Source organism: Chiloscyllium punctatum, chromosome 38 (genome assembly GCF_047496795.1).
Source record: "Chiloscyllium punctatum isolate Juve2018m chromosome 38, sChiPun1.3, whole genome shotgun sequence".
Lineage (NCBI taxonomy): Eukaryota > Metazoa > Chordata > Chondrichthyes > Orectolobiformes > Hemiscylliidae > Chiloscyllium > Chiloscyllium punctatum.
The window spans coordinates 31,711,579-31,739,528 of record NC_092776.1 but is presented as its reverse complement, the minus strand read 5'-3'; the positions used below and the strand labels follow the sequence as shown (position 1 = coordinate 31,739,528).

The following is a 27,950-nucleotide window of genomic DNA, read 5'->3' as shown; positions in this document are numbered from 1 at the left end:
GGGGAGAGGCCATTTTGGATTTTGGTGCTTGGCAATGAGCCAGGATAAGTGTCAGATCTCGCGGTGGGAGAGCACTTTGGTGAAAGTGATCACAACTGCCTCACCTTTAGCATAGCCTAGGAGAGTGAAAGGAGCAGTTACTGAGGGATGATATTTAATTGGGTAATAGGAAATTATGACGCTATCTGACAGGAGTTGGGAAGTACAGACTGGGAGCAATTGTTCCACAGAAAGGGCACCACAGACATTTGGAGACTGTTTAAGGAGCAGTTGTTGCGAGTGATGGCTAAATTTGTTCCTCTGAGACAGGTAAGAAGGGGTAAGATTAAGGAACCTTGGATGACGAGAACAGAGGAACTTCTCGTCAAAAGAAAGAAGGCAGCGTATGTAAGGTGGAGGAAGCAAGGATCTAGCACAGCTTTACAGGATCACAGACTTGCTAGAAAGGAGCTCAGAAATGGACTGAGGAGAGCCAGGAGGGGGCACGAAAAAGGCTTGGCAGGAAGGATTAGGGAAAACCCAAAGGCATTTTACTCCTACATGAGGAATAATAGAATGATCAGGGAGAAGATAGGGCCAATCAGGGATAGCAGAGGGAACTTCTGCGTGGCGTCTGAGCAACTCTGAAGCCCTAAATGAGTTTTTGCTTCGGTTTTCACCAAGGAAAAGGAACTTGTTGTAAATGAAAACTTAGAGGAGCTGGGATACAGTCTTTACCAGATCAAGATTGACGAAGTTGATGTGCTTGAAATTTTGGAAAACATTAAGATTGATAAGTCCCCAGGGCCAGACCAGATTTATCATAAGCTACTCCAGGAAATGAGAAAGGAGATTGCTAAGCCGTTGGCGAGGATATTTGCCTCCTCACTCTCCACAGGAGTCATACCAGAGGATTGGAAGGAGGCAAATGTTGTTCCTCTTTTCAAGAAGGGTAATAGGGAAATCGCTGGCAATTACAGACCAGTCAGTCTTATGTCTGTGGTCAGCAAAGTTTTGGAAAGAATTCTGAGGGATAGGATTTCTGACTATTTGGCAAAGCATAGTGTGATTAAAGGCAGTCAGCATGGCATTGTGAGGGGCAGGTCATGCCTCAAAATCTTATTGAATTCTTTGAGGAGGTGTCAAGATAGGTCGATGACAGTTGAGCAGTGGATGTGGTGTATATGGACTTCAGAAAGGCATTTGATAGAGTTTCCCATGGTAGGCTCATTCATAAAGTCAGGAAGCATGGGATACAGGGAGATTTGGCTATCTGGATTTAGAATTGGCTGGCTGACCGAAGGCAGAGTGTGGTTGTAGGTGGAAAGTATTCTGCCTGGGGGTACTGCAGGGCTCTGTTCTTGGGTCTCTGCTCTTTGTAGTTTTTATAAATGACTTGGATGAGGAGGTTGAGGGGTGGGTTAGTAAATTTGCAGATGACACTAAGGTTGGAGGTGTCGTCAATAGTATAGATGGCTACTGCAGGCTGCAGCGCGACATAAACAGGATGCAGAGCTGGGCTGAGAAATGGCGATTGGAGTTCAACCTGGATAAATGCGAAGTGATGCATATTGGAAGGTTTAATTCGAATGCTGAATATAGGATTAAGGACAGGATTCTTGGCAGTGTGGAGGAACAGAGGGATCTGGGTGTACAAGTACATAGATACCTCAAAGTTGCCATCCAAGTGGATAGGGTTGTTAAGAAAGCATATGATGTTTTGGCTTTCATTAACAGGGGGATCGAGTTTAAGAGTTGCGAGGTTTTGCTACACCTCTATAAGTCCCTGGTGAGACCATGACTTGTAATATTGTGTCCCGTTCTGGTCATCCTACTATAGGAAAGATAGAGGCTTTGGAGGAGGGTGCAAAGAAGGTTTACCAGAATGCTACCTGGACTGGAGGGCTTGCCTTATGAAGAAAGGTTGAATAAGCTCGGACATTTCTCTCTGGAGAGAAGGAGGAAGAGAGGAGACCTGATCGAGGTGTACAAAATTATGAGAGGAATAGATAGTCAGTCGCCAGAGACTTTTCCCCAGGGCAGGATTGACTGGAATGAGAAGCCACAGTTTGAAGATATTAGGAGGAAGGTATAGAGGAGATATCAGAGGTAGGTTCTTTACGCAGAGAGTTGTGAATGCATGGAATGCGCTGTCAGCTGTGGTGGTGGAAGCAGAGTCCTTGAGGACATTTTAAGCAACTGCTAGACATGCACATGGATAGCAGTGAGTTGAGGGGTGTGTAGGTTAAGTTACTATATTTTACATTAGGATTAAATGTCAGCACAACATTGGGGGCCAAAGGGCCTGTTCTGTGCTGTACTTTTCTATGTTCTATCTATACTTGGAGCAACAGGGATTAATCAGGGATAATCAAGACGGATGTGTTTAGGGAAGGTCAGTTTTGACAAATTTGATTTAATTATTTCAGGACATAATCAATAGCGTTGTTGAGGGTAATGCTTTTGGTAAGATCCCTGATTGCAGACTGGTCAAGTAAATACAAACCTTCTGTGACTGAAAATTTGTTTCTAGTGGTATTCTGCTGGACTTGTTGCTGAGGTCCTTGATGTTTCTGGCATACATTAATGATTTGGACTTTAAATATAGGGGATATGACTAAGAAGTTCACAGATGACACAAAAATTGTTAGGTTGGTCAATAGTGAGAAAACATAGCCATAAACTGCAGGACGATATCAATGGTCTGATCAGGTGAGTACAGCAGTGGCAAGTTAATTCAACCTAAAAAAAGTGTGGGGTAATAAGGCAAGGGCTTACACAACGAATGGTAGGCCTCCAGTAATCTTGAAGAGCATAAGGATCTTGGTGTGCATATGCACAAATTCTAGCAAGGTAGGTCGATAAGGTAGTTAAGAAGCCATATGGGATACTTGCCTTTATTAGCTGAGTCATAGATTATAAGAGCAAGAAAGTTATGCTGGAACTGCACAAAACACTGATTAGGCCACAACTGGAGTACTGAATACATTTCTGGTCACCAGATTATAGGAAGGCTGTGTTTGCATTCGAGAGATTAGATTAGATTACTTACAGTGTAGAAACAGGCCCTTCGGCCCAACAAGTCCACACCGCCCCGCCGAAGCGCAACCCACCCATACCCCTACATCTACCCCTTACCTAACACTACGGGCAATTTAGCATGGCCAATTCACCTGACCTGCACATCTTTGGACTGTGGGAGGAAACCAGAGCACCCGGAGGAAACCCACGCAGACACAGGGAGAATGTGCAAACTCCACACAGTCAGTCGCCTGAGGCGGGAATTGAACCCAGGTCTCTGGCGCTGTGAGGCAGCAGTGCTAACCACTGTGCCAGAGGTTTCAGAGGTTCAGTTTACTAGGATGCTATCCAGACTAGAAGGCTTGTACAATGAGCAAAGATTGAATAGGTTGGGATTGTTTGCCTTGAAGCAGCAAAGGATGAGAGGAGCCCAAATAGAGATGTTTAAGATTGCATTTCTGTATTTTACAGGGCTATGAGCCAAAAGCTGTAAAATAGTATCTGTTTAATCAGTCCTTTTATTGACCTGCATAGACACAATGGGCAAAAAGGCCACCTCCCATGGTGTAAAAACCTGAATCTATATAATAATTGAATTCCATGCTAAACTTAAACATGACGTATACCAATTGTAACCATGTGCAAGTGCGCAGTGGAGTGTCAATCAGGTCAAACTGCCTATTCTTCTTTCTCTTCTATGTATTTCTTAACCAGTTAATTTTTACCATGAACATTCTTTGGTTCAACAGTTGTGCAAATGTGCAAGTAAAGTGTAAACTACTGGGAAAGCTGAGCGGGTGAGGTAGCGTCTGTTGAGAGAATTAATTGATCAGTTTATATTTTGATTGTTGGTACTATTCAAAATGCAGACTCCTTTGTTCTCCATACAAATGCTCCAAAAACTCTGAAATTCATTTTGCCAACCTATGTCCCTTCCATTCAAAAGGATTTTGTCACCCTTTAAATACTTGCAGCAGTGCCATATATCCCATCTCAAAATGTGTGAGCTCACCAAAGCTGGTGGATTGAATGATTAATTGGAATTCAGAACGAATTAATAATTTCACTCAGCAGCTCCAGGAGATTTGACTAGGTCACCCTCCTCCTACTCACACAAGTATGAAATTGCTGCTATACTTCCACACATCATGGAAAATGTATTGATTGTTTGTAACAGGGCAGATTTTCCTCTTCAGTACCTTGGCACAAGGCACTTGACAAGGTGGAAATATTTATCACAAATTTGGACAATAAGTTGCTCATGATTTTCCATTCATTAAATTGTCAGCTGCCTATGTCCTCGCTTGCAATGAACATTTCTGCTCTGCCAACTGTTCAGCCTGGACATTGAAGAGCAGAATGTTCCCTGGTTTATGAAATGGAATCCACGCTTGGTTTAGAAAGTTATCTGAATGGATTAAGTGGCCTTTCTCATTGCTAATTTTATTGCAGTTAGACATAACTTAGGAAGTACATTCTGTGTTTATAATAGAGAAGAACATAACTCCTGTCTTTGACATTCATTTGTCCAGATGTGATGAAAGATTTTTGATTATATGTACATTTTTAATATAATTTATTTTAGATAATGGATTTGGAACTAGTAGCAATGGGTTTTTTGTGTATGAGAGAGCTTAATGATTAACTTGTCAGCATTTCTGGGGTCATGATTTTGTTTAAAACTAATATGAGGGAAGGAATACCTGGGGTGATAATGAGAATTTGTTTGTATTGGAAACTTTTTTTGAGTAGGCTAAGAATTAAGAATAATTGGCTTACTTTCTGGTTAGAAGAATCAGGTATTGTTTTCTATGTTTTCTACCTGCTGGGGAGACCTTATAGGTTGGATCTTTGTTTTGTTCACTTCACAAAGTTCCTGATTGATTGAAGATAGATGTACAAAACTGTTTCTCCTAAAGGAAGTGGTTAGGTTAGAACTTTTAGGGCATAGGTTACCTCGGTGTAAGGGGTTTAGTTTGAAAATTCCAGGCCAGAAATGTTTGGTTAGAACCCAGGAAGAGTTGTTTGAAATTGAGAAATTCTAAGCTCAGTTGTACAGCTAATTAAGAAAGAGATTACCAAACTTAAGCCTGGGAATTGAACGGAACAGTTAATCTAAATTTATAGATGTGACAGCGAAGCAAATTCTGTCTGGTGTTTGAGTACTGTGAAATATTGTGTTCAGATAAATGGAACTGTATTTCTTCAATGTGGTTCAAAATCTTTCAAATTGTGTACTGTATAAATTGCTTGGTTCATTCTATTTTATTGTCTATTCTTTGTGTAATAAACTTATTTAATGTGGAAACAAATTTATAGCTTTGTACATTGTATGATTTAGTGAAAAAGGCCACTACATTAAATTTTAAAAAGTCTATTTTAGCCAGAATTCAGTCTGGGGTCTGACTTATTTGGTAATAACAATAGTTGGGTTCCGAACACAACACTTACCTGAAGTGCTAAAGTAGCTCTTGTTAAGGTTGCATGCAACTGGTGCTGGGTCCACTGCTTTTTGCCATTTTATATAAATGATTTGGATGTGAACTTAGGAAGTATGGTTAGTAAATTTGCAGTTGATACCAGAATTGGTGGCATTTGGACAGTGAAGGTTGTGTCTGAGTGCAATGGGATCTTGATCAGATGGGCCGAGAAGTGGCAGTTGGAGTATAACCTGGAGAAATGTGAGGTGCTACATCATGTTAGAGCAAATTAGGACAGGACTTAAACACTTAATTGGAACATCCAGGGGAATGTTGCCAATCAAAGGGACCTCTGAATGCATGTTCATAGTTCCTTGAAGCTGAAGTCACCGGTAAACAGGTTAGTGAACAAGACATTTGGCACACTTGCCTTTATTGGTCAGTGCCTTGAGTATAGGAGTTACAGCTGTACAGGACATTGGTTAGGCCACTTTTGGAATACTGCCTTCAATTCTGGTCTCCCTCCTATAGGAAGGATGTTGTGAAACTTGAAAGGGTTCAGAAAAGATTTTCAAGGATGTTGCCAGGGTTGGAGGGTTTGAGCAATAGGGAGAGGCTGAATGGGCTGGGGCTATTTTCACTGGAGTGTCGGAGGCTGAAGGATGACCTTATGGAGGTTTATAAGATCACGAGTGGCATGAATAGAGTGAATAGTCAAGGTCTTTTCCCTAGGGTAGGTGGAGTCCAAACTTAGAGTGCATAGGTTTAAGATAAGAGGGGGAAGTCTTAAAAGGGACCTAAAGAGCAACTTTTTCACAAGAGGGTGGTGCATGTATGGAATGAACTGCTAGAAGAAGTGGTGGAGGCTGGTACAATTGCAGTATTTAAAAGACATCTGGATAGGTATCTGAATAGGAAGGATTTAGAGAGATATGGGCCAAATGCTGACAAATGGAACTAGATTTATTTAGGATATCTGGTCAGCATGGGTGAGGACTGAAGGGTCTGCTTCTGTGCTGTACATCTCTGACTCCATAAATGTTAACCATTGGTCTACTAATATTGACAACAATAATTCCAAGGCCTTCAAGTGTCACCACTCAGAAATAACTTTCTTGGTAATTTACGACAGTCAGACCAAAAGACCATGATATCTATAGAGTTTTTGATAAATTTCACTTTCTGACCTCATAGAAACAATGACATCATCCTACATCAATTTAGAAAAGAAAGTGTACAGATGCAAGGAAATATGCTTCAAATATGGACTGCCTTGTGGTGCCAGTTTCTAGATGATACAACCAGCTGGAATTGTCCCCTGCTATCAGGCATTTCAATAGATAGCTATCACATGACAAGCTTAGATTGATGCAGCATGTCATGAATTTGGGAAAATCTCTAACAGAAGAGTTTCTGCTTCTGTACTCACAGTAACTGTTGATCTTATATTAGTGAGTAATCTGCCTTTACTACACAATATGTTTACTTTTTAAGCTGCTGTTCAGAAACAAAACCAATGTGTTATGAATGTGTTTTATCTGTGTACGAGACAGAATTAAGATTCAGAATTTAGATTTTAAGAAAAAGAACGTAGTCAGTTTATTGGGATGGAAGGATGTGACACTAGAAAATCGAGGAAGAGGGCTGGATTAATGTAGAGGAGGCAGGAGGTTGAGTCAAAAACTTTTGAGACCTTAGAGATGCTTTTAAATTTGAAAAAATCCCTTTCCAGCAAATTTCTGTGTCATGGGGGCAGGAGTAGGATGAAGTTGGATGCACCACTTTTGTGGACAAGCCAAAATTGGCAATGTGGCCAAGTTAATCGCTGGGCTGGCAATGAGAGATCTCTCTTCACTGGGCCAATTTTACTTATGAATAGCAGGCCCTCAGATTGTTGCCCTCATATATGCATGCTTCCTTGTACTCCATCTTCCATCTCTCACTGTCTATTTCTCCCTCAAATCTAAGGAAATGTCTGATGTCTGAAGTAGACATTTAAAATCAATAGCTGAAAATGTGTTGCTGGAAAAGCGCAGCAGGTCAGGCAGCATCCAAGGAACAGGAGAATTGACATTTCGGGCATAAGCCCTTCTTCAGGAATGAGGAAAGAGACATTCCTGAAGAAGGGCTTATGCCCGAAACGTTGATTCTCCTGTTCCTTGGATGCTGCCTGACCTGCTGCGCTTTTCCAGCAACACATTTTCAGCTCTGATCTCCAGCATCTGCAGTCCTCACTTTCTCCTCCCATTTAAAATCAATAACCTTCAAACAATCTCATTTAAAAATACAATGCTATTAAAAGGACTCTCCTTCAAAATGCCATTCCAAAAAAGCCCTCAAATGGCCATTCTGTTGTACACACAAACCTTTTGCTAGTCACATAATATAGGTTTAACCTTTTAGTGTCTAAAACTTTCAAGCAAAATATTTATATTGTGCCTGCTAAGATAAAGTACAAGTGGACCATTTGAAATTTAATTGAGCATGCATAATAGGCACAGCTGTCATTCAAAAATCTATTCCCGATCACATTATTCAATGTCACAAAGATTGGAGCTTATTGAAATTGTAAAAGCAGCTGGTTATTATATTTAAAGTACATTACATGACCTACCAAACACAGTAGTCCAGTAAAGACCTTTGTTTTCTCTCTACCGATTGAAGGATTATTTTATTTTCAAAGGATGCTGAGAATTTAAAACACTTCAGATTATCCCAATTAATAAATTAAAAGATTCATCTCACAATACGGCATCTATCCATTGAAACTGAAAGAACTGAAACTGTATTTTTAACTTCGTCACTATGAGAATTCTAGGAGCAGGTGACATTTTTTTTTGGCCCTTGTTCGGGCCTAGGGTTCCTCATGGTTTACATCTCCTCCTTTGATAATCTGTGAACCAGATCTGCTTACATAAAGGCCTTGACTCCATTGAGTATGGGATGGGGGTGTTCAAACCTTCCACAAATGGGAGTGCTGTGTCCAGATGGCTGCCAACACATTCATCCTGTGCTGGGAATGAGGACAGGAATTCTGGAACCTTGTCCCAGCTGCCATTTTTAAAAGGTTCTCCAGTTGACCTGCCTCAGCAGAATCCATAGCAAAAGGCCATAGATTTTGGTCTGGCGTAGATCAACTATTCCAGTTTCTTGATTTTCCGATCTTTGAAGCAGTTTGGCATTGGTTTTAATTCTTAAAGTATGTCAATTGGTGAGCTTAAGATAGTGCACAGACACTTGCAACAGAAGTTGTTTGAACTAAACAAGAGACCTTGAAAAACTAAGCAGTGTCCAAGAATCAAGTAGCATGACATAGAATAGGAAGAAGTCAAACTCCATGTACGGTAACAAATTAAGAGGTTCCTGCGCTCCATTAGGAACTGATGTATGAAGTATAATTGATCTTTTATTAATTCTTATTGTGTTCAAATATAACACTAACTCAAGTTGATTATAATGTTTCATAGTGCTACCTTTGTAAATTAAAATATTTAATTATTTTAGTCTGTAAACCTCCAGTCAGTTATATTTGCCTTTTCAAAAATTGTATATATTTGTACTGCAATACCAAATTTAAATCTAGTACCCAGATGACTCAAAGTAATTGTTAGCTTCTTGGCTACACAATGCTTTGAATGAAGGGAACAGAAAATATTCCATTTACGGGACTCCTGTAAGAAAGTTGTGCTAAAAAGTGTCAACTATTTGATATCTATAATATGTAAATAAATGTATATTCTAAAAAGGAACACAGTTGTGCTCAGTAAGGAAGTATTTATCTTTTGAAAGATCTACTCTCTGTGGCTTCACCTTCCATGCAAAAAAAATGTTGTTTATTTAAAAATTCTTACATTGGTGATATTCAAAGTCAAGTCAGTTAATGGTGTCATAATGTCATGTGGTCACATGATGCAATTCTTTTGTTGTGATTGGGTAATTTCACACTGTAAAATGTCAAATTACATCAGGGGTTTTGTCAATTACCTGTCTTTTCTCCAGCTTTGTGATTGGTTCACGTCATGACATAATTGTAATATCTTTTTAAATGCATTTTTTTAGTCAGCTATCTGTAAGTGCATTTTTTGATATTTTAAAAACTCATTAAGCTGATAATTATTATAAGTTCTGGCTTAACAATATTTCTTAATTGTTTACAGCACCATCCAAAGAAGATGAGTAAAGGGCCTACTCTCCTCTCATGTGGAATCATGGGTAAGTTGATAAAATAGACATTACATATGCCAGTAATGATCTCCTAAGACACAGTACTAAGGAGGCTGATGTTTCTATAATAAAATATATTAGGGAGACTAATTCCATAGATTTAGGGCTGTGCACATGATGTTTTCTTTAGAGTTTAGTCATCTTTCACAGTTGTTGATAAGGGAAGTTTTTATGGACATGAGTTCCAAAAGCAATATTATAATGCTGAAAGGAAATGATTCAAACCCTTTTTTAAAAGCTTTGAATCATAGCTCTAAAACTAGTTGTCTAATGAATAGGTAATATGTTACAACTACTTTGAGGCACACACCTCATGAATAATCTTTTCAAAACCTCAGAGGCAATGTGGAAAGTGACATGAAGGGTTTTTAAACTGTGGAATAAATTTGTCAGTCTTGTACATCCAGATTTGCGCTGTGCTTGGGTGGGGATGGAAATGTGAATCAGAATTAGTTTTATAGTATTGCAGCCCTGACTTTGAATTATGTTACTTTCAAATTGAGGTTGCTATTGGGTGCACAGAGTCTCTAAGTGGTAGGTCACAAGATCCAATCTTTGATGTAAACATACCTCCTCCCATTTCCCAATGACCCAGTTAAAATATGGCTTCATAACCCCGTCAGTTAGTTAAGTAATCTGATTTTGGTAATGTAAACGCAGGGAACTGCTTGTGTAAGTTTGTTTTCCTGTATAAAATCAGAGTCTAGCATTTCACAGACACTAGCTCCACACCCAGGTCTAAAAATGGGAAAAAGGTGCAGCATAATTGCTTTCCTGAAACTGGATGCTGCATAATCTCTAAATGTAAAACTACGTGTTGACAGGAACAAAAGGGTGTAACTATCTCACTCCTTTAATTGAACAGGAAGAGGAACTTGCACCTAATTCATTTAAAGGTCATGGGATTTCTTCAGGCACATAATATTTCTCTTGACAGTTGTGTATCTGCATTATCTAAACTCATCAACTGCATAGCATAAACTATTGATTGTGTCCTAACTATGTTACGCAATGCTGGAATAGCAATCAAATCAACAAACTGTTAGCTAATACAAAAATAGGTCAATGGCCCAGATATTCCAATTGGTGATACAAAAGCTATTTCTGACCTTAATCAGATTAAAAATGACCCACTTGTCTTCAGATATCTTCTGCACTGGACAGGGGCCTCCTTTTACAAACCTGTCCAGTAAATCACAAATCCAGTCGTAAAGAGAATTGCTGTGGATCAATGTGCTGTATTCTATGATTCTAAATGTCCAGCAGCACAACCAGATGCTTCGGCAGCATGTGTGATAAGGTAATTATTTAAGATAAGCATGGGTAATGTGCCAGGTGGGTAAGGTTGGCAGCATATCAGGTAGGTAGGGTGGCTAAGTGCCACGTACGTGAATGAGTGCTTGTAGAAGGTTGGGGTGGGGTAGGTGGTGTTGCTAATGGTGTCAGCTCCAACAATTGGGAAGTGGTCCTGGGTGAAATCAAGCCAGCATTTGGAAGTTATTCTTCTACCTCATGTTGTACCATTTCTGGTTGGGAAAATAAAATGACAAATGTCTGCTCATTGAAAAAAGGAATAAAGCATCAAGATGGCACCAACTTAGACCTGCTTCCTCTGTCAGTCATGGATAGCAGAAAAAATTTAAAAATCAGTTTGTCCAAGCAATACTCCCCTTGAATTATGTTTTCTTTAAATTATGTGTTTCGTTAGTTTGTGAGTGGTACCCTTTTGAGGAAGGGGACAGTTATATTCCTATTAACTGGTTGAAGGAGTATATTGGTTAGAGGAGTATTCTCAGAAATTTTGTTTATAACATTTTGTAACTTACTTAAAATAAGTTTATAACTTTTTAAAACAATTTAAAACAGAAATTAACTTTACATGAAAATTTAAAGCCTTGTTTTAAGGAGTGTGAAGGGCATGAATTTTCTCCAATGTTTACTATGTGTATTCAGGCAATCCTGATAATGTTCAGTTTTTAAAATGGGCTGTGCACTTCCATACAACAGCTGCAGTTGTATTGTCACAAAGAAACAGGATGGATTCCTGGGAATGACAAGCTAGATCCTTGTAGTACTGCGTCTGAAATCTCAACCTCTTGTACGTATTATTGTATAATGAAAAGTGGGAGCAGATGGGGTGTTTTTAAGTTCTGTCAGATATTCAGGTGAATGATGCAATGTAAAATTGGTGAATGAGAGTCTGTCTACGATAATGATATCTGAGGAAATATACAAAGGAATAACCAAATAATAAATATTGATTGATTGACTGAAGTCCAGGAACTACAGGAGAGTAATAGCTGTGGTTCAACAATTTTTGAAATAAAAAAGTCACAATGATGGATGTAATTTAGTTGGTCTCTGATATACAACCAGCAGATTTCACCAGGGCTAGCTGTCTGGATGGGCATTTCCTTTCAGTGCCCTGACTTATCTGCATACCTCGACACGGTCTTGTCCCCCTTAGTCCAAGAACTCCCCACCTATGTTTGGAACACCACCCACGCCCTCCACCTCCTCCATGATTTTCGCTTCCCTAGTCCCCAATGCCTTATCTTCACCATGGACATCCAGTCTCTGTAAACCTCCATCCCCCATCACGAAGGACTCAAAACCCTCCACTTCTTCCTTTCCCGCCGAACCAACCAGAGCCCTTCCACTGACACCCTCCTTGGACTGACTGAACTGGTCCTCACTCTGAACAACTTCTCTTTCCAATCCTCCCACTTCCTCCAAACCAAAGGAGTAGCCATGGGCCCCAGCTATACCTGCCTCTTCGTAGGATATGTGGAACAGTCCATCTTCCGCAGCTACACTGGCACCACCCCCCACCTTTTCCTCCGCTACATCGATGACTGTATCGGTGCTGCCTCGTGCTCCTACGAGGAGGTTGAACAGTTCATCCACTTTACCAACACCTTCCACCCCGACCTCAAACCTCCATACACAGCGTATCGTCCGCCGTCATTTCCGCCACCTCCAAACGGACCCCACCACCAGGGATATATTTCCCTCCCTTCCCCTATCAGCGTTCCAAAAAGATCACTCCCTCTGTGACTCCCTTGTCAGGTCCACACCCCCCACCAACCCAACCTCCACTCCCGGCACCTTCCCCTGCAACCGCAAGAAATGCAAAACCTGCGCCCACACCTCCCCCCTTACTTCCCTCCAAGGCCCCAAGGGATACTTCTATATCTGCCACAAATTCACCTGCACCTCCACACACATCATTTATTGCATCCGCTGCACCCGATGTGGCCTCCTCTATATTGGGGAGACAGGCCGCCTACTTGCGGAACGTTTCAGAGAATACCTCTGGGACACCTGGACCAACCAACTCAACCACCCCGTGGCTCAACACTTCAACTCCTCCTCCCACTCCACCAAGGACATGCAGGTCCTTGGACTCCTCCTTCGCCAGGCCATAGCAACATGACGGTTGGAGGAAGAGCGCCTCATCTTCCGCCTAGGAACCCTCCAACCACAAGGGATGAACTCAGATTTCTCCAGTTTCCTAATTTCCCTTCCTAACCTGCAATCTTCTTCCCGACCTCTCCGCCCTCACCCCACTCCGGCCTATCATCCTCACCTTGACCTCCTTCCACCTATTGCATTTCCAATGCCCCTCCCCCAAGTCCCTTCTCCCTACCTTTTATCTTAGCCTGCTGGACACACTTTCCTCATTCCTGAAGAAGGGCTTATGCCCGAAACGTCGATTCTCCTGTTCCTTGGATGCTTCCTGACCTGCTGTGCTTTTCCAGCAACACATTTTTAGCTCTTATCTCACATTTCTTCATATTAAATTTGCTGCTTATTTTCTTTGGGGGAGAGCAAGAAAGAGAAAGAGAGAGAGAGAGACTTGTCTGTTGCATACTTTGGATAAATGTTTTCATCTATTAATCTATCCTGAATGAAAGAAGAATCGACTTTGGAAGAGTGTTGTGGATACTTTTAAGCACCTAAGCCCCATCTTTTCTAAACCAAGTCTGTCCACCATTTAAAGCCATAGAAATCCCTTCTTATCTCTCTCTCTCTCTCTCTCTCTCTCTCTCTCTCTCTCTCTCTCTCAAGCTTTGTTTTTGTCTCCCTTGCAATATTTTTGACTTTTCAGTAATTAGATTGGTCATGACCTCACATTACTATTGAATCATCTCAAGAAATCATGTCCCTTGAAAAACCTTTTAATCCAGAATGTCCGACCTGTTCCATATGCCAGTTCTTTGTGATCTTTTGAATATAAATATTTTCATAACATTGCAAGTTTAAATACAGTGCTGAATATATAAAGGATAAAAGTATTAGAGTCTTAACACTGACATCCATTGAATACCACTGTCTATATCACCCAAGTCAGAAAAATACTCATTATTTACTGTTTTCTGTGCTCTTTCTGTCTATGCCACCAATGTTAGTTTATTGCTGTTCTTTTTCTTCCCAGTCCTCATGGCAAAGTCAGTGTTACACTACAGAAAAGGACTCTTTCGCCCATTATTCTGTGGTAGTCATAAAGCACCTACCTACTCTAATCCCATTTCCTAGCACTTGGCCTATAGCATTGTATATTATTGTGTTTCAGATGTTCATTACTCAATGCTGTGACATTTCCTGTCTCTACCACCCTTTCAAGGATTCTAGATATCCACCATAGTCTGGGTGATTTTAATTCCCTTGAATTACTCCTAAATCTTCTGTCCCTTGTGTTAAATCTGTGCCCCATGGTTACTAATCCTTCCAATAAGGGGAAATGTTCCTGCCTATCCACCCCATCTAAGCCACCATTAATTTGGTCACTTCAATCAACTCCCACTTCAGCCTTTTCTTCTCTAAGGAAAACAACAACAGCTAATCTAATCCTTCTTAGTTGAAAAGATGCATCCTGGGTAACGTCCTGGTGAACTTCCTCTACACCGTCTCCAGGGCAATCACACCCTTACAATAGCATGACAACTAGACCTGCGCACAGTACTCCAGCTGAGGCCTAACTGACATCTTCTACATCTTCATTGTAGCTTCCCTGCTCTTGTATTCAATGTCTTGACTAATTAAAGCAAGCACCCCATATGCTACCTTCTTAAACACCCGAACCATCTGACCTGTTGCCATAACTGATCTGTGGATGTGCACACTAAGATCTGACTGATCTTCCTGGGTCTTGCCATATGTTGTGTACTCCCGTGCTCTGTTAATCTTCCAAAATGTATCACCTCACGCTTTTCCGGATTAAACTATCACAGCACTAAATTTTGTTGTCTGCAAACTTATTGATCAAATCATCTACTTTCAACTGGTTTGCAGTTTCTCAACTTTTTCCCTTCTTCACAAAAATTATGACAGTAGCCCTCTGTTAACTGGCACAATTTCCATTTTAGAGGATATTAGAATGATTTGAGGTTCAAATATTTGCTATCGCCATTCACTCTCCTGTGTGTACGATCATGGCCTGATGTTTATCCCAAATTTGAATTTCACCAAAATGTTTTGGGACTACAACCTTTTAGTGTACAGTTTTCCTATATAATTCTGTTTAATTCCCTCATTCACCATGATTATACTCTTCTGTGCAAAATACTTATTTAGTATTCTTATCACTCCTCTTCCATCCTTCATGGGTGAACTAACATTTAAAAATTGTAACTTCAATAATTGTCCTTTTCTCAACCTGCTTCATTTTTACATCCTTCGGATCACTGTGATTGCAGAGGTCCAGGAACAAACCATGCCAACGTTGCATTGTGAACAGATGTATCATGATTTTCTTTCTTCATCACCACCAACCTCCTACCCACATCCTAACGCCCCCCCCCTTACACCCCCCACTATCAACACCACTATTGCCAACAAGCTTCTGGTATATTCAGTAATGTTTTTGGAGGCGTTGATGTTCATATTACATAGAGCTCTACCCATTGTGTTGATGTCATTACACAGCCTGAGAGTTCTACAGGAACCTTCATAGGGAGCAGATGTACTCTGTCTAGCTCTCCAGAGTCCTCCTAATTTTGTTTTATGCATTCATGGGATGAGGGTGTTGCTGGCTAGGCCAGCATTTATTGCCTATCCCTAATTGCCCAGGGGAATAGTTAAGAGTCAACCCACATTGCTGTGGGTCTGGAGTCATGTGTAGGCCAGACGGAATAAGGATGGCAGCTTCCTTCCCTCAAGGACATTAGTGGACCAAATGGGTTTTTCATGGCATTCACAATGGATTCATGGTCATCATTAGATCTTTCATTTTAGATTTTTTATTAAATTCAAATTTACCATCTGCCATGGTGGGATTTGAATCCAGGTCCCCAGAACATTACCAGGGTCTTAGTATTACACTGGACTGTTAATCCAATCAGACCTTTGTTTCCTCATAATTCCAGAAAACTGAAGTACTGCAGATTCCCTTGAGATCAGAAATAAAGACAAAAGTAGAAATCCAGCAGGACTGGCAGCATCTGTGAACCAGTGAAAAGGGTTAATGTTTTAAGTGTGATAACACCTATGTCCAAATAATTCTTCTTGGATCTCCCAAACTAAAAGGGAAATGGCGTTAGGGCTTTCTTTGGTTTATATTGAAAGTTTAGGAGCAGGTTATAAGGAGGAACACGCGATAAAGAGTGTGAGATAATTCCACAGAGGCCAGTACCCCATCACCAAGTCACTCTTTTATTTACCTGTGCACTTGACACTAGTCTGGCTTCCTCAGAGCCAGCTCTCCGAGTGGATAAAACTCCTGTTTATTTTTCTCTTCCTTCCTTTTTTTTCCTTTGTTTTTATTTCCTCACACTTCCCCCTGACAGTTTGTTTCTCCCCCGTACCCATGTTGTGTGTGCAGGTGTCGGACACAGTGAAAAACAACAAGTGTGTAAGTCTTTATTTATGTACTACCACCAGGAAGAAAAGAAACACCCAAGTGGCCAGTGACAAGCACTGCCCTTCTCAGAGGGCAATAGTGCATGATCAAACAATGAAGGGGAGGGCAGGCATTACCAGGGTCTTTGATTCTGGCAGCTTTTCTGCAGCAATGGGATGTGTAAATGGACCCCATAGATGAAAGGTCGTCTTCCATGATGGTCTGGGCTGTTCACACTACTTTCTGTAGTTTCGTACAGTCCTGGTCAGAGCATTTGTCATATCAGGCTATTATGCACGTAGGCAGTATGCTTTCTGTGGAGCATCGTAAAAGTTGGTGCGGGTGCTTATGGACGTGCCAAATTTACTGAGCTGCTGGAAGAAGAAGAGGTGTTGTAGTGCCTTCTTGACCATCGTATCTATGTGGGAAGTCCAGTCACTTATCGTCAAGTTAAAAAGCTGACTTGAACAATACATGTTCTGCATAGATATCACTCTAAATGCTGCTGTCTGTTGTTTAGATGACAGGGATTGCTAAATATTTAGCATGAGAGTAACTAAATATTATCTTGATGGGATTGGGTTGTAGAAAGTCAAGCAGTTGCGGCTCGAACCAAGCTATTCATCATTCAATGTCTAGGGTACGTAGTGATTTAATTAAATGTTGTATTGGACATGCACATTTTTTTAAGATGCATTTTGTTGGATTTTTTCTTTAATTTCTTTCAAGCATCACTGGCTAGACCAGAATTTATTGTGCAACCCTATCTGTTGCAGTTCATGTGGTATAGGTTCAATTGCACTGCTTTTAGGGACTTCTAGGAATTCATCTCAACGTTGATGAAGGAATAACAGCAATATGGTTCCAAGTTAGGACGATACTTGAAAGCGGAGTTGTTCCTGTGTACCTGCTGCACTTGTCCTTCTAGGTGGTAGACCTAGTGTATTGGATGGTACTACATAAGGAGTCCAGTTGAGTTGTGGCAGTCTTTTTTTGTCATTGGCACACACTGATACTGCTGTGTTTTGTCAGTGGTGGAGGCAGTGAAGTTTGAAGATGCTGAGCTTCTTGAGAGCAGTATTGGAGGTGCCCATCCAGCTAAGTGGTGAACATTCGTGAAAAGCTCCTGGTGTTAGCTATTCTTCTAGAATAGATTGAAGTCTTAAAAATATATGGATCAGGCTATTCAGTCCCTCCAACCTGCTCTGCCATTTAAGAATATCATGGCTAAACATTTCCCTTATCTTTCCTATCCTGTTCCCTTTGTGCCCAGATTGCACTCATTCACTGAGCACCCACTGCTTCTCTGAGGTAGAACATTCTAAGAATTTAAAACCCTCTGAATGGAATAAAAAAACCCTCCTCATCTCAGTTCTTACGATTACCTGTGCTGCTAGATTCTCCAGCTGAAGAAATAGTCCCTCTGTATCTGCCCTTTTGAAATGTTTATTCACTTAATTGAGATAATCTCATTCATTTTCCTGAGAATATAGACCCTGTCTACTGATTCTCTTCTCATAAAACAGCAAATTCTACTCTCGTACAACATCATTCTGCACTCTCTCTAAGACCAGCAATATTACCACATGCTTAACGGCTAATTAGGGACTTTCAGTCAGCACAGAGGGAAATGGTCTTTGCAAAATGATATTCTGTTGATATAAATCAGCTCTCATTTTTGGAGTAATCCAGTGTAGTACAATTGTGGTTGCTGGGAATGTAGACCCTTAATTTAATTTGATCTGTTAATTAATGGTGGGCAAACAGAAACTCCTGTCACTTGGCTTGGAAAGTATTCTAACCACAACATGCCTGGCTGCTCAGCTTATTTGGTGTCTATTTTAGAATATCTAACAAAAGGTTTTGAAAAACTTCTGATTTAAAAATTCAACTATTTCAGATGGAGGTTGAGTGAACCATATTTTGTGGGTCTGGAGTTGCATATGGGCCAGACTGGGTGAGGATGGTAGATTTCCTTCCCTGAAGGACGTTCGTGAATGAGATGGATTTTTATGACAATTGACAATGGTTACATGATCACCATGCGACTAGCTCTTTTTTTTTAAAATCCAGATTTTACTTAATTGAAACTTGACCCCACCTGCTATGGTGAGATTCAAATCCATGTCCTTTAGATGTTAGGTCAAGGCTTTGGATTACTAGTCCTGTGACATTACCACCATTACACTACCTTCCCACCTCAGGTTACAAAACATGCCCATTTGCGAGTCTTTAACACTTTTCAATCTTAGAATAACAATTTTTGAGTTTGTTACCAAATATTGTGAAGAGAGACTGGAAACGTAATGCTTTTATGTTATTGCAAATCACTTGCATACTATTTGTAAAGTAATGCAGTTTGTTCACACTCTTAACTGGTAAAATTTCAAAAGGATGCCTTAACTTTTAGACTTAACAGTAGTAAAACAAATGAAATATAAATTTTGTTTACTTTTAATTTTATCTTTCTTTTTGAATTTCTCATTTTATTTCGTGTCCTGAGAGGTAGACCTACTTTTATTAATTTTATTGTCAGTGGTAGAATTATCATCAAAATCTCAATCCCCAGGTCTGTGATATGAAGATTATTATTTGGAATTGGCCATTTCACATATAATCATTGATTTTCTAAATAAGAGGATATTTTGACTCTGAACTTTTACATTGTAAATGTTGTTTTGCTTAAAGAAAAGTTGAAAGTGCAGTTCACATCCTGTGCTGTACAAAAACAACACATATTTTACCGCTGCAGTTTTAGATCTAGAGAGCAGCTGGCTATTTTTTGTCAACTAATAGTTAAGACATTTCACAGAACATGAAATTAAATAGTGCTCAATTATTTTTAGCTTTTAGTCTTTAGTTTGTTCTTATTTTATTTCCCTTTTTACCTCCAAATTCAGAAGCAACTCTGAAACTATTTTTGTCAGATCTTGACTTACAGAATGAAAATGGAAAATCTCAACTACATTTTGAAGGATCACTTCTGTCCCTAATGGAGTGAAGAGAAATATGAGAGTCTCTTCAACATTCTTACTTTGTTTCAGCTGTTTTATAGCCCTTTATTGGAATATTTCGGTGTGATTGTTTTCCAGATGCTCATGTACCTTAATGATTTGACCCCTCACTTCTATTTTTACTTAATGCCTTATGCAAATTTAGTTTTCAAAACTCTTCCATTGCATCTGTTTCTTTCTTCTGAAAATGTCTGCTTCTGGAGTTTTTTTTTTCAAATTCCCTTTCTGTGCTATTCTTTTTCTCACATTTTAATGTAATTGTTTTTTGTGTGGTCAGTTCTGTTGGCCACTTCTTCTGTCTCACCCATCATCTATTTCTTTGTCAAGCTTATGTTTTAATTCTCCTGAAGGCACTGTTCCACAGGGAGCTGAACTCTGTCCCCCCAGAGGCTCTCTTGTGTCTGATGCATTTCTGAAATTGTCACATGTGTCATTGCCCTATTTGACTGTGGAAGCTCTTCCAGCTGAACCCAATGAAGCTCTTGTCTAACTTTCATAAGTTCATTGTCCAGGTTCTTGGCTATTCCCTCCTACATACATGTTTGTTTGTTCTGAGAGCACTGACCGTAACTGTAGCACACTTTCCCTGCCATAGCTGAAATCCACTAAGCAACCCAACAGGAAATCTGTAAGGCTGAATACTTAACCAATCATTGTGTTCATCCACTCGCCCACTTGTAGCCTATTTTACTTTTTGCAATAGGAGCACCAAATGGGACCCATCAATCAATTTTCATTCTACAGAACAGATCTGAAAAGTTACAGTGAGAATTTGTAGTATCTTCCCGTTGATCACTGGCCCTGTGTTAGGATCTTGGATATGAGTGTCAAATTTAAGTATGTCCTGGTTAGGAAGTGATTAACTTTTTTTTTATTTTGGTTTAAAGTCAACACAGTTTGCACCAGGTGCTTACTAACAGAATAAAGCTACAAAATTCTATGGCTTTGAACAACAAAATCAACATTTCTATATAAATTTTTAACAAACTAATTTGAGGGAGGGTTTAAACTAATTCAGCAAGGGGATGGGAACTTAAATTCTCCAGTGTCCAGAAGGTTGAGAGTAGTGAGGTCAGAAATGAGGTTTCAAGGTCACAAGAATTCATCGGCAAGCAGGAACGTGGTTTGAAGTGTGTCTACTTCAACACCAGGACTATCTGGAATAAGGTGGGTGAACTTGTAGCATAGGTTGATACCTGGAACTTCAATGTTGTGGCCATTTCAGAGACATGGATAGAGCAGGGACAGGAATAGTTGTTGCAGGTTCCAGGATTTAGATGTTTCAGTAAAACACAGAAGATAGTAAAAGAGAGGGAGGTGTGGCTTTGTGAGTCAAGGACAGTATCACAGTGGCAGAAAAGATGTTTGAGGACTCATCTACTGAGATAGTGTGGACTGAGGTAAGAAACAGGAAAGGTCACCCTGTTCGGAGTTTTACATAGGCCTCCGAATAATTCCAGGGATGTAGAGGAAAGGATAGCAAAGATAATGCTGGATAGGAGTGAGAGTAACAGGGTAGTTGTTATGGGGGACTCTTATTTTCTAAATATTGACTAGAAATACCATAGTTCAAGTACTTTAGATGGGTCAGTTTTTGTCCAATGTGTGCAGAATGGTTTCCTGACACAGTATGTAGACAGGCCAACAAGGGGCGAGGCCACATTGGATTTGCTACTGGGTAATGAACCTGGCCAGGTGTTAGATTTGGAGGTAGTTAGCACTTTGGTGATAGTGACCACAATTCGGTGATGTTTACTTTAGCGATGGAGTGGGATAGGTATATAACACAGGACAAGAATTATTGCTGGGGGAAAGGCAATTATGATGTGATTAGGCAAGATTTAGGATGCATGGGATGGGATAGGAAACTGCAGAGCATGGGCACAATTGAAATGTGGAGCTTATTCAAGGAACAGCTACTGTGTATCCTTGATAAGTATATACGTGTGAGGCAGGGAGGAAGTGGTCAAGTGAGAGAGCCATGGTTTACTAAAGAAGTTGAATCTCTCTTCAAGAGGAAGAAGAAGGCTTATGTTAGGATGAGACATGAAGGCTCCGTTAGGGCATTTGAGAATTACCAGTTAGCCAGGAAAGACTTAAAGAGAGAACTAAGAAGAGCCAGGAGGGGACATGAGAAGTCATTGGCAGGTAGGATCAAGGAAAACCCTAAAGTGTTATAGAACATAGAACATAGAACAATACAGCACAGAACAGGCCCTTCGGCCCACGATGTTGTGCCGAACTTCTATCCTAGATTAAGCACCCATCCATGTACCTATCTAAATGCCGCTTAAAGGTCGCCAATGAATCTGACTCTACCACTCCCACGGGCAGCGCATTCCATGCCCCCACCACTCTCTGGGTGAAGAACCCACCCCTGACATCTCCCCTATACCTTCCACCCTTCACCTTAAATTTATGTCCCCTTGTAACACTCTGTTGTACCCGGGGAAAAAGTTTCTGACTGTCTACTCTATCTATTCCTCTGATCATCTTATAAACCTCTATCAAGTCACCCCTCATCCTTCGCCGTTCCAACGAGAAAAGGCCGAGAACTCTCAACCTATCCTCGTACGACCTACTCTCCATTCCAGGCAACATCCTGGTAAATCTTCTCTGCACCCTCTCCAAAGCTTCCACATCTTTCCTAAAGTGAGGCGACCAGAACTGCACACAGTACTCCAAATGTGGCCTAACCAAAGTCCTGTACAGCTGCAACATCACCTCACGACTCTTGAATTCAATCCCTCTGCTAATGAACGATAATACTCCATAGGCCTTCTTACAAACTCTATCCACCTGAGTGGCAACCTTCAAAGATCTATGTACATAGACCCCAAGATCCCTCTGTTCCTCCACCTGACCAAGAACCCTACCATTAACCCTGTATTCCGCATTCTTATTTGTTCTTCCAAAATGGACAACTTCACACTTGGCAGGGTTGAACTCCATCTGCCACTCCTCAGCCCAGCTCTGCATCATATCTAAGTCCCTCTGCAGCCGACAACAGCCCTCCTCACTGTCCACAACTCCAGCTATCTTTGTATCATCTGCAAATTTACTGACCCACCCTTCGACTCCCTCATCTAAGTCATTAATAAAAATTACAAACAGCAGAGGACCCAGAACTGATCCCTGCGGAACTCCACTTGTAACTGGACTCCATGCTGAATATTTACCATCTACTACCACTCTCTGACTTCGACCGGTTAGCCAGTTTTCTATCCAATTGGCCAAATTTCCCTCTATCCCATGCCTCCTGACTTTCCGCATAAGCCTACCATGGGGAACCTTATCAAATGCCTTACTAAAATCCATGTACACTACATCCACTGCTCTACCCTCATCCACATGCTTGGTCACCTCCTCGAAGAATTCAATAAGACTATAGATATATTAGAAATAAAAGAATGACTAGAGAAAGATTAGGCAAAAGTGGATACTGGAGATGCTGGAGATTAGAGTCTAGATTAGAGTGGTGCTGGAAAAGCACAACAGGTCAGGCAGCATCCGAGGAGCAGGAAAATCGACATTTTGGGCAAAAGCCCTTCATCAGAGAAAGATTAGGGCCAATCAAGGATAGTAGTGGGAAGTTTTATGCGTGGAGTCAGGAGATAGGGAAAGTGTTAAATGAATATTTTTTGTCAGTATTTACAATGGAAAAAGCAATGTTGTCGAGGAGAATACTGAGTTACAGGCTACCTACTTGACAGGATGGAGGTGTTAGCAATTCTTGAAAGTGTGGAAATGGATAAGTCCTCTGGGCTGAATGGGATTTATCCTCTGATTCTCTGGGAAGCCAGGGAAGAGATTGCAGAGCCTTTCACTTTGATCTTTATGTCATCAGTGTCTACAGGAATAGTGCAAGAAGACTGAAGGATAACAAATGGTGTCCCCTTGTTCAAGAAGGGGTGTGGAGACAACCCTGGTAGTTATAGACCAGTGAGCCTTCCTTCAGTTGTGGGTAAAGTGTTGGAAAAGGTTATGAGAGATAGGATTTATAATCATCTAGAAAGGAATGAGTTGATTAGGGATAGCCAACACTGTTTTATGAAGGGTAGGACGTGCCTCGCAACCCTTATTGAGTTCTTTGAGATGGTGACCAAACAGGTGGATGAGGGTAAAGCAGTTGATGGGGTGCAAGTGGACTTCAGTAAGGCATTTGATAAGGTTGTTCACTGTAGGCTATTACACAAAGTACGGAGGCATGGGTTTGAGGGTGATTTAGTGGTTTGGATCAGAAATTGGCTAGCTGAAAGAAGACAGAGGGTGATGCTTGATGGGAAATATTCATCCTGGAGTTCAGTTACTAGTGATGTACCACAAGGATCTGTTTTGGGGCCACTGCTATTTGTCATTTTTATAAACTAACTGGATGAGGGTGTACAAGGATGGGTTAGTAAATTTGCAGATAACACTAAGGTCAGTGGAGTTGTGGATAGTGCTGAAGGATGTTGCAGGTTACAGAAGGACATAGATAAGCTGTAGAGCTGGGCTGAGAGGTGGCAAATGGAGTTTAATGTGGAACAGTGTGAAGTGATTCACCTTTTGGAAGGAGCAACAGGAATGCAGAGTACTGGGCTAATGATAATGTTCTTGGTAGTGCAGATGAGCAGAGAGATCGCGGTGTCCTTGTACATGGATCCCTGAAAGTTGCCACCCAGGTTGATTGGATTGTTAAGAAGGCATACAGTGTGTTAGCTTTTTTTGGGGGAGGGATTGATTTTCGGAGACACTAGGTCATATTGCAGCTGTACAAAACTCTGGTGTGGCTGTACTTGGAGTATTGTGTACAGTTCTGGTCACCACATTATAGAACGGGTGTGGAAGCTTTGGAAAGGGCTCAGAGGAGAATTATTAGGATGTTGTCTGGTATGGAAGGAAGGTCTTATGAGGAAACGCTGAAGGACTTGAGGCTGTTTTCATTACAGAGAAGAAGGTCGGGAGGTGACTTAATTAAGACATAGAGGATGATCAGAGGATTAGATAGGGTGGACAGTGAGAGCCTTTTTCTTCAGATGGAGATGGCTAGCACAAGGGGACATAGCTTTAAATTGAGGGGTGATAAATACAGGACAAATGTATTTGTCCTGTAGTTTCTTTACTCAGTAGTAAGGGTATGGAATGCCTTGCCTACAACAATAGTAGATTTGCCAACTTTCAGGGCATTTAAATGGTCATTGGATAAACATGGGATGGTACAGTGGCACAGTGGTTAGCACGACTGCCTCACAGCGCCAGGGACCCGGTTCAATTCCAACCACAGGTGACTGTGTGGAGTTTGCACATTCTCCCTGTGTCTGCGTGGGTTACCTCCGTGTACTCCAGTATTTTCCAACAATGGGCAATTTTAGCATTGCCAATTCAATGTGTTAGGTTCATTAGTCAGGGGTAAATGTAGGGGAATGGGTCTGGGTGGGTTACTTTTTGGAGGGTTGGTGTGGACATTTGGGCCGAAGGGCCTGTTTTCACACTGTAAGCAATCTAATCTGGATAAAAATGGATAGTTTAGGATAGATATGCTTCAGATTGGTTCCAATGGTCAGAGCAACATCAAAGGCCGAAGGGCCTGTATTGGCTTTTAATGTTCTATGTTCTAATAAAACTATCTATTATATAAGATATTCCAACATCCACAATAAACAGGAGGTAAATATAGGTAAGACAAACCATGGTTGAACACCACACAGAATACATTAAGTAGCAAATGCAGTCAACGCAGATCCCATGGATTCCTCAGTAACCTCCAGAGGTTAGTGACGCTGAGACGTCAAATCTCATTAAAATTTCATCTCCTTTACAAGAGATTCCATTCTTCACTTTTGAAGATTTAGCTTCAAAGCTCTCTCACAAGATGCTTCTGCTATGGACTGCCTCATTGGCTGCTCATGGGAATGAAGTTTGATCTGTTGCCCTGAGGCTAAATTCCACGAAAGCAATTAATTGCACTCCAGCATCCACTCCTGGACACAATTCCAGTTTTTTTGCAGACAGCTGGTTTGACTAAGTTGACACCACCCCTGGGGTTTCATTAAGCTTCAATATTTTTCAGTTGGACCAAGCAAATACTGGTTGTGGGCATCCTTCACCCACTCTCATTTGCACTGAACTATCACTAGTTTTTCTCCTCTCCCTAACTGCCTAGAGTCTGCCAATTGCAGCACTTTCCAAACTCCCATACTACAACTAATGGCTCCCAGCAGTCACAAGGTAAGTTGAAACTCGAGCATCTGCACTCATCTTGATGACAATTTATTCTATTTTGGGCTTCACATAACTTGGCTTTGAGTGTTAAGTATCCTCATTGACAATTCCTACTTTGATCTTATAAAGTAAATGGGGTTTACAACATTTTAATTCAAAAGATGCTTTCATTCTACTTTAGCTCTAACTCCCAAAACAATTTCTGCTATCCTGATTTTATTAAACATGGGCAACTTCTTGAATCAACATGAACCCAATCTTTTAAGTACACTTGATTTTAAAGTGCTTTAATTGCATTCATCCTACTTTCTACTGTTATGGAGTCATAGAGTCTTATAGTCATACAGCACGGAAACAGATCCTTTGGTCCAACCAGTCCATGTCGACCATAATCCCAAACTAAACTAGTTCTACCTACCTGGTCCTGGCCCATACCCTCCAAACCTTTCCAATTCATGTACTTATCCAAATGTCTTTGAAATGTTATAATTGTACCAACATCCACCACTTCCTCAGGAGTTCATTCCACACACAAACCACTCTGTCTAAAATTTTGCCCCTGTGCCTTTTTAAAATCTCCCTTCTTTCACCTTAAACATGTGCCCCCTCATCTTAAAATCCCCCATCCTAGGGTAAGGATAACTCCCATTAACTCTATCACACCCCTCATTATTTTAAAAACTTTTATAAAATCACTTCTCGACCTCTTAGGCTCTAGTGAAAAAGCTCCAGCCTTTCTTTATAACTCGAAGCTTCCATACCTGGCAACATCCTTGTAAATCTCTTCTGAACCCTCTCCAGCATAATAGTATCTTTCATATAAATATTCCTAAAACTAAACACATGAATCATTAACTACATATGCACAACATCTGTTTATACTGCCAGGTAGCAGAATTTCCTCATGGATTCTACTGTGGTACAATTTTGGGACCTGTCTTCTGCTTATCTCAAGGCTTCTTTCCAACCAAGCCCATAGTCAACTCTGGTGTCAAGATTATTCAGATAACTCTGTTTGTTTCCTGGTGGTGCTTTGATTGCTACCTTCTAACATTGAGGAGAAGATCAAAGCGGATGTTGTAGTGTGATATAAAGTCATATAGATGTACAGCACAGAAACACACCCTTCGGTATCCTAAATTAACCTAGTCCCATTTGCCAGAACTTGGCCCATATCTCTCTAAATCCTTCCTATTCATATACACATCCTGATGCCTTTTAAATGTTGTAACTGTACCGACCTTGTCCACTTCCACTGGCAGCTCATTCCATACACGCAGCACCAGTTGTGAAAAAGGTGTCCCTGAGGTTCTTTTTAAATTTTTCCCCTCTTGCCCTAAACCTCTAGTTCTGGACTCCCCCACTCCAGTGAAAAGACCTTGTCTATTTATCCTATCCATGCCCCTCATGATTTTATAAACCTCAGTAAGGTCACCCCTCAGCCTCCAATGCTTCAGGGAAAACAGCCCCAGCCTGTTCAGCCTCTCCCTATAGTTCAAACCCTCCAACCATGTCAACGTCCTTGTAAATCTTTTCTGAACCCTTTCAAGTTTCCTAACAATAGTCCTAGCAGGGAGCCCAACAGAATGTGGTGGAGTTCGATAATCCAACAAATATATTGGATTATACCATTAGTCTCTCACCAATTGATGCTAAAAAAAACAACCTTCTGTCTTGCCTGAAAATAAGACATTTCCTTGGACTATGGATCATGGTTCCAGGTCAGGAAAAGTGCCTGTTTTCTTTAGAAGCACTGTAAGTGGCAATGTACTCTTGCGTTAGTGCAATTTAAAAAAAAATTTCTTCAGAAGTCGACCTCCCAAAGGGAAGTTGCTCAGGAAGCACTTGAGTTACACCAGTGCATAAGTCAGAGAGGTCAGAACACAGTTCAGCTGATGGGCTTTTGTTTTTGCCTTTCCAAGTTTACTTGAAATTTTTTTTCACAGTTCTAAGGAAATACAAAAGACGTCAGTCAAATCAACCCAACTGAATTTTCAAAACCCAGCAAAATGGTTGATTTTGAAATGGTTTCTTCTTTGCAATTTTGCCACATTTAGCTGCTTCTTGATCTGATTTCAAATTCCCATTTTTAAAAAAAAGCTAAAAATTGATGCCTAGGAATTATTACAGTTGGTATTAATGGCTAAGTATTTACCTGTAATGAACAATTTTTCATTTGTTAATGTTAGTAGTGTTACTTTCCAGATTGGATCTACTCTTTCTGACTTTTCAACTCGATGGTCCTGT

At 40.7% G+C, this 27,950-nt stretch overlaps 1 protein-coding gene across 8 annotated transcripts in view; it reads left to right on the top strand.

The window, feature by feature from the left end:
• The window catches only part of fam53b (family with sequence similarity 53 member B), a 160,694-nt gene that overhangs the window by 71,690 nt on the left and 61,054 nt on the right, over positions 1-27,950 (top strand). For all 8 annotated transcript variants that reach the window (XM_072557536.1, XM_072557538.1, XM_072557534.1 and 5 more), the window contains one exon: positions 9,578-9,632. In XM_072557536.1, coding sequence (XP_072413637.1) covers positions 9,578-9,632 — 55 coding nt within the window. The remainder of the gene's footprint in view (positions 1-9,577; positions 9,633-27,950) is intronic.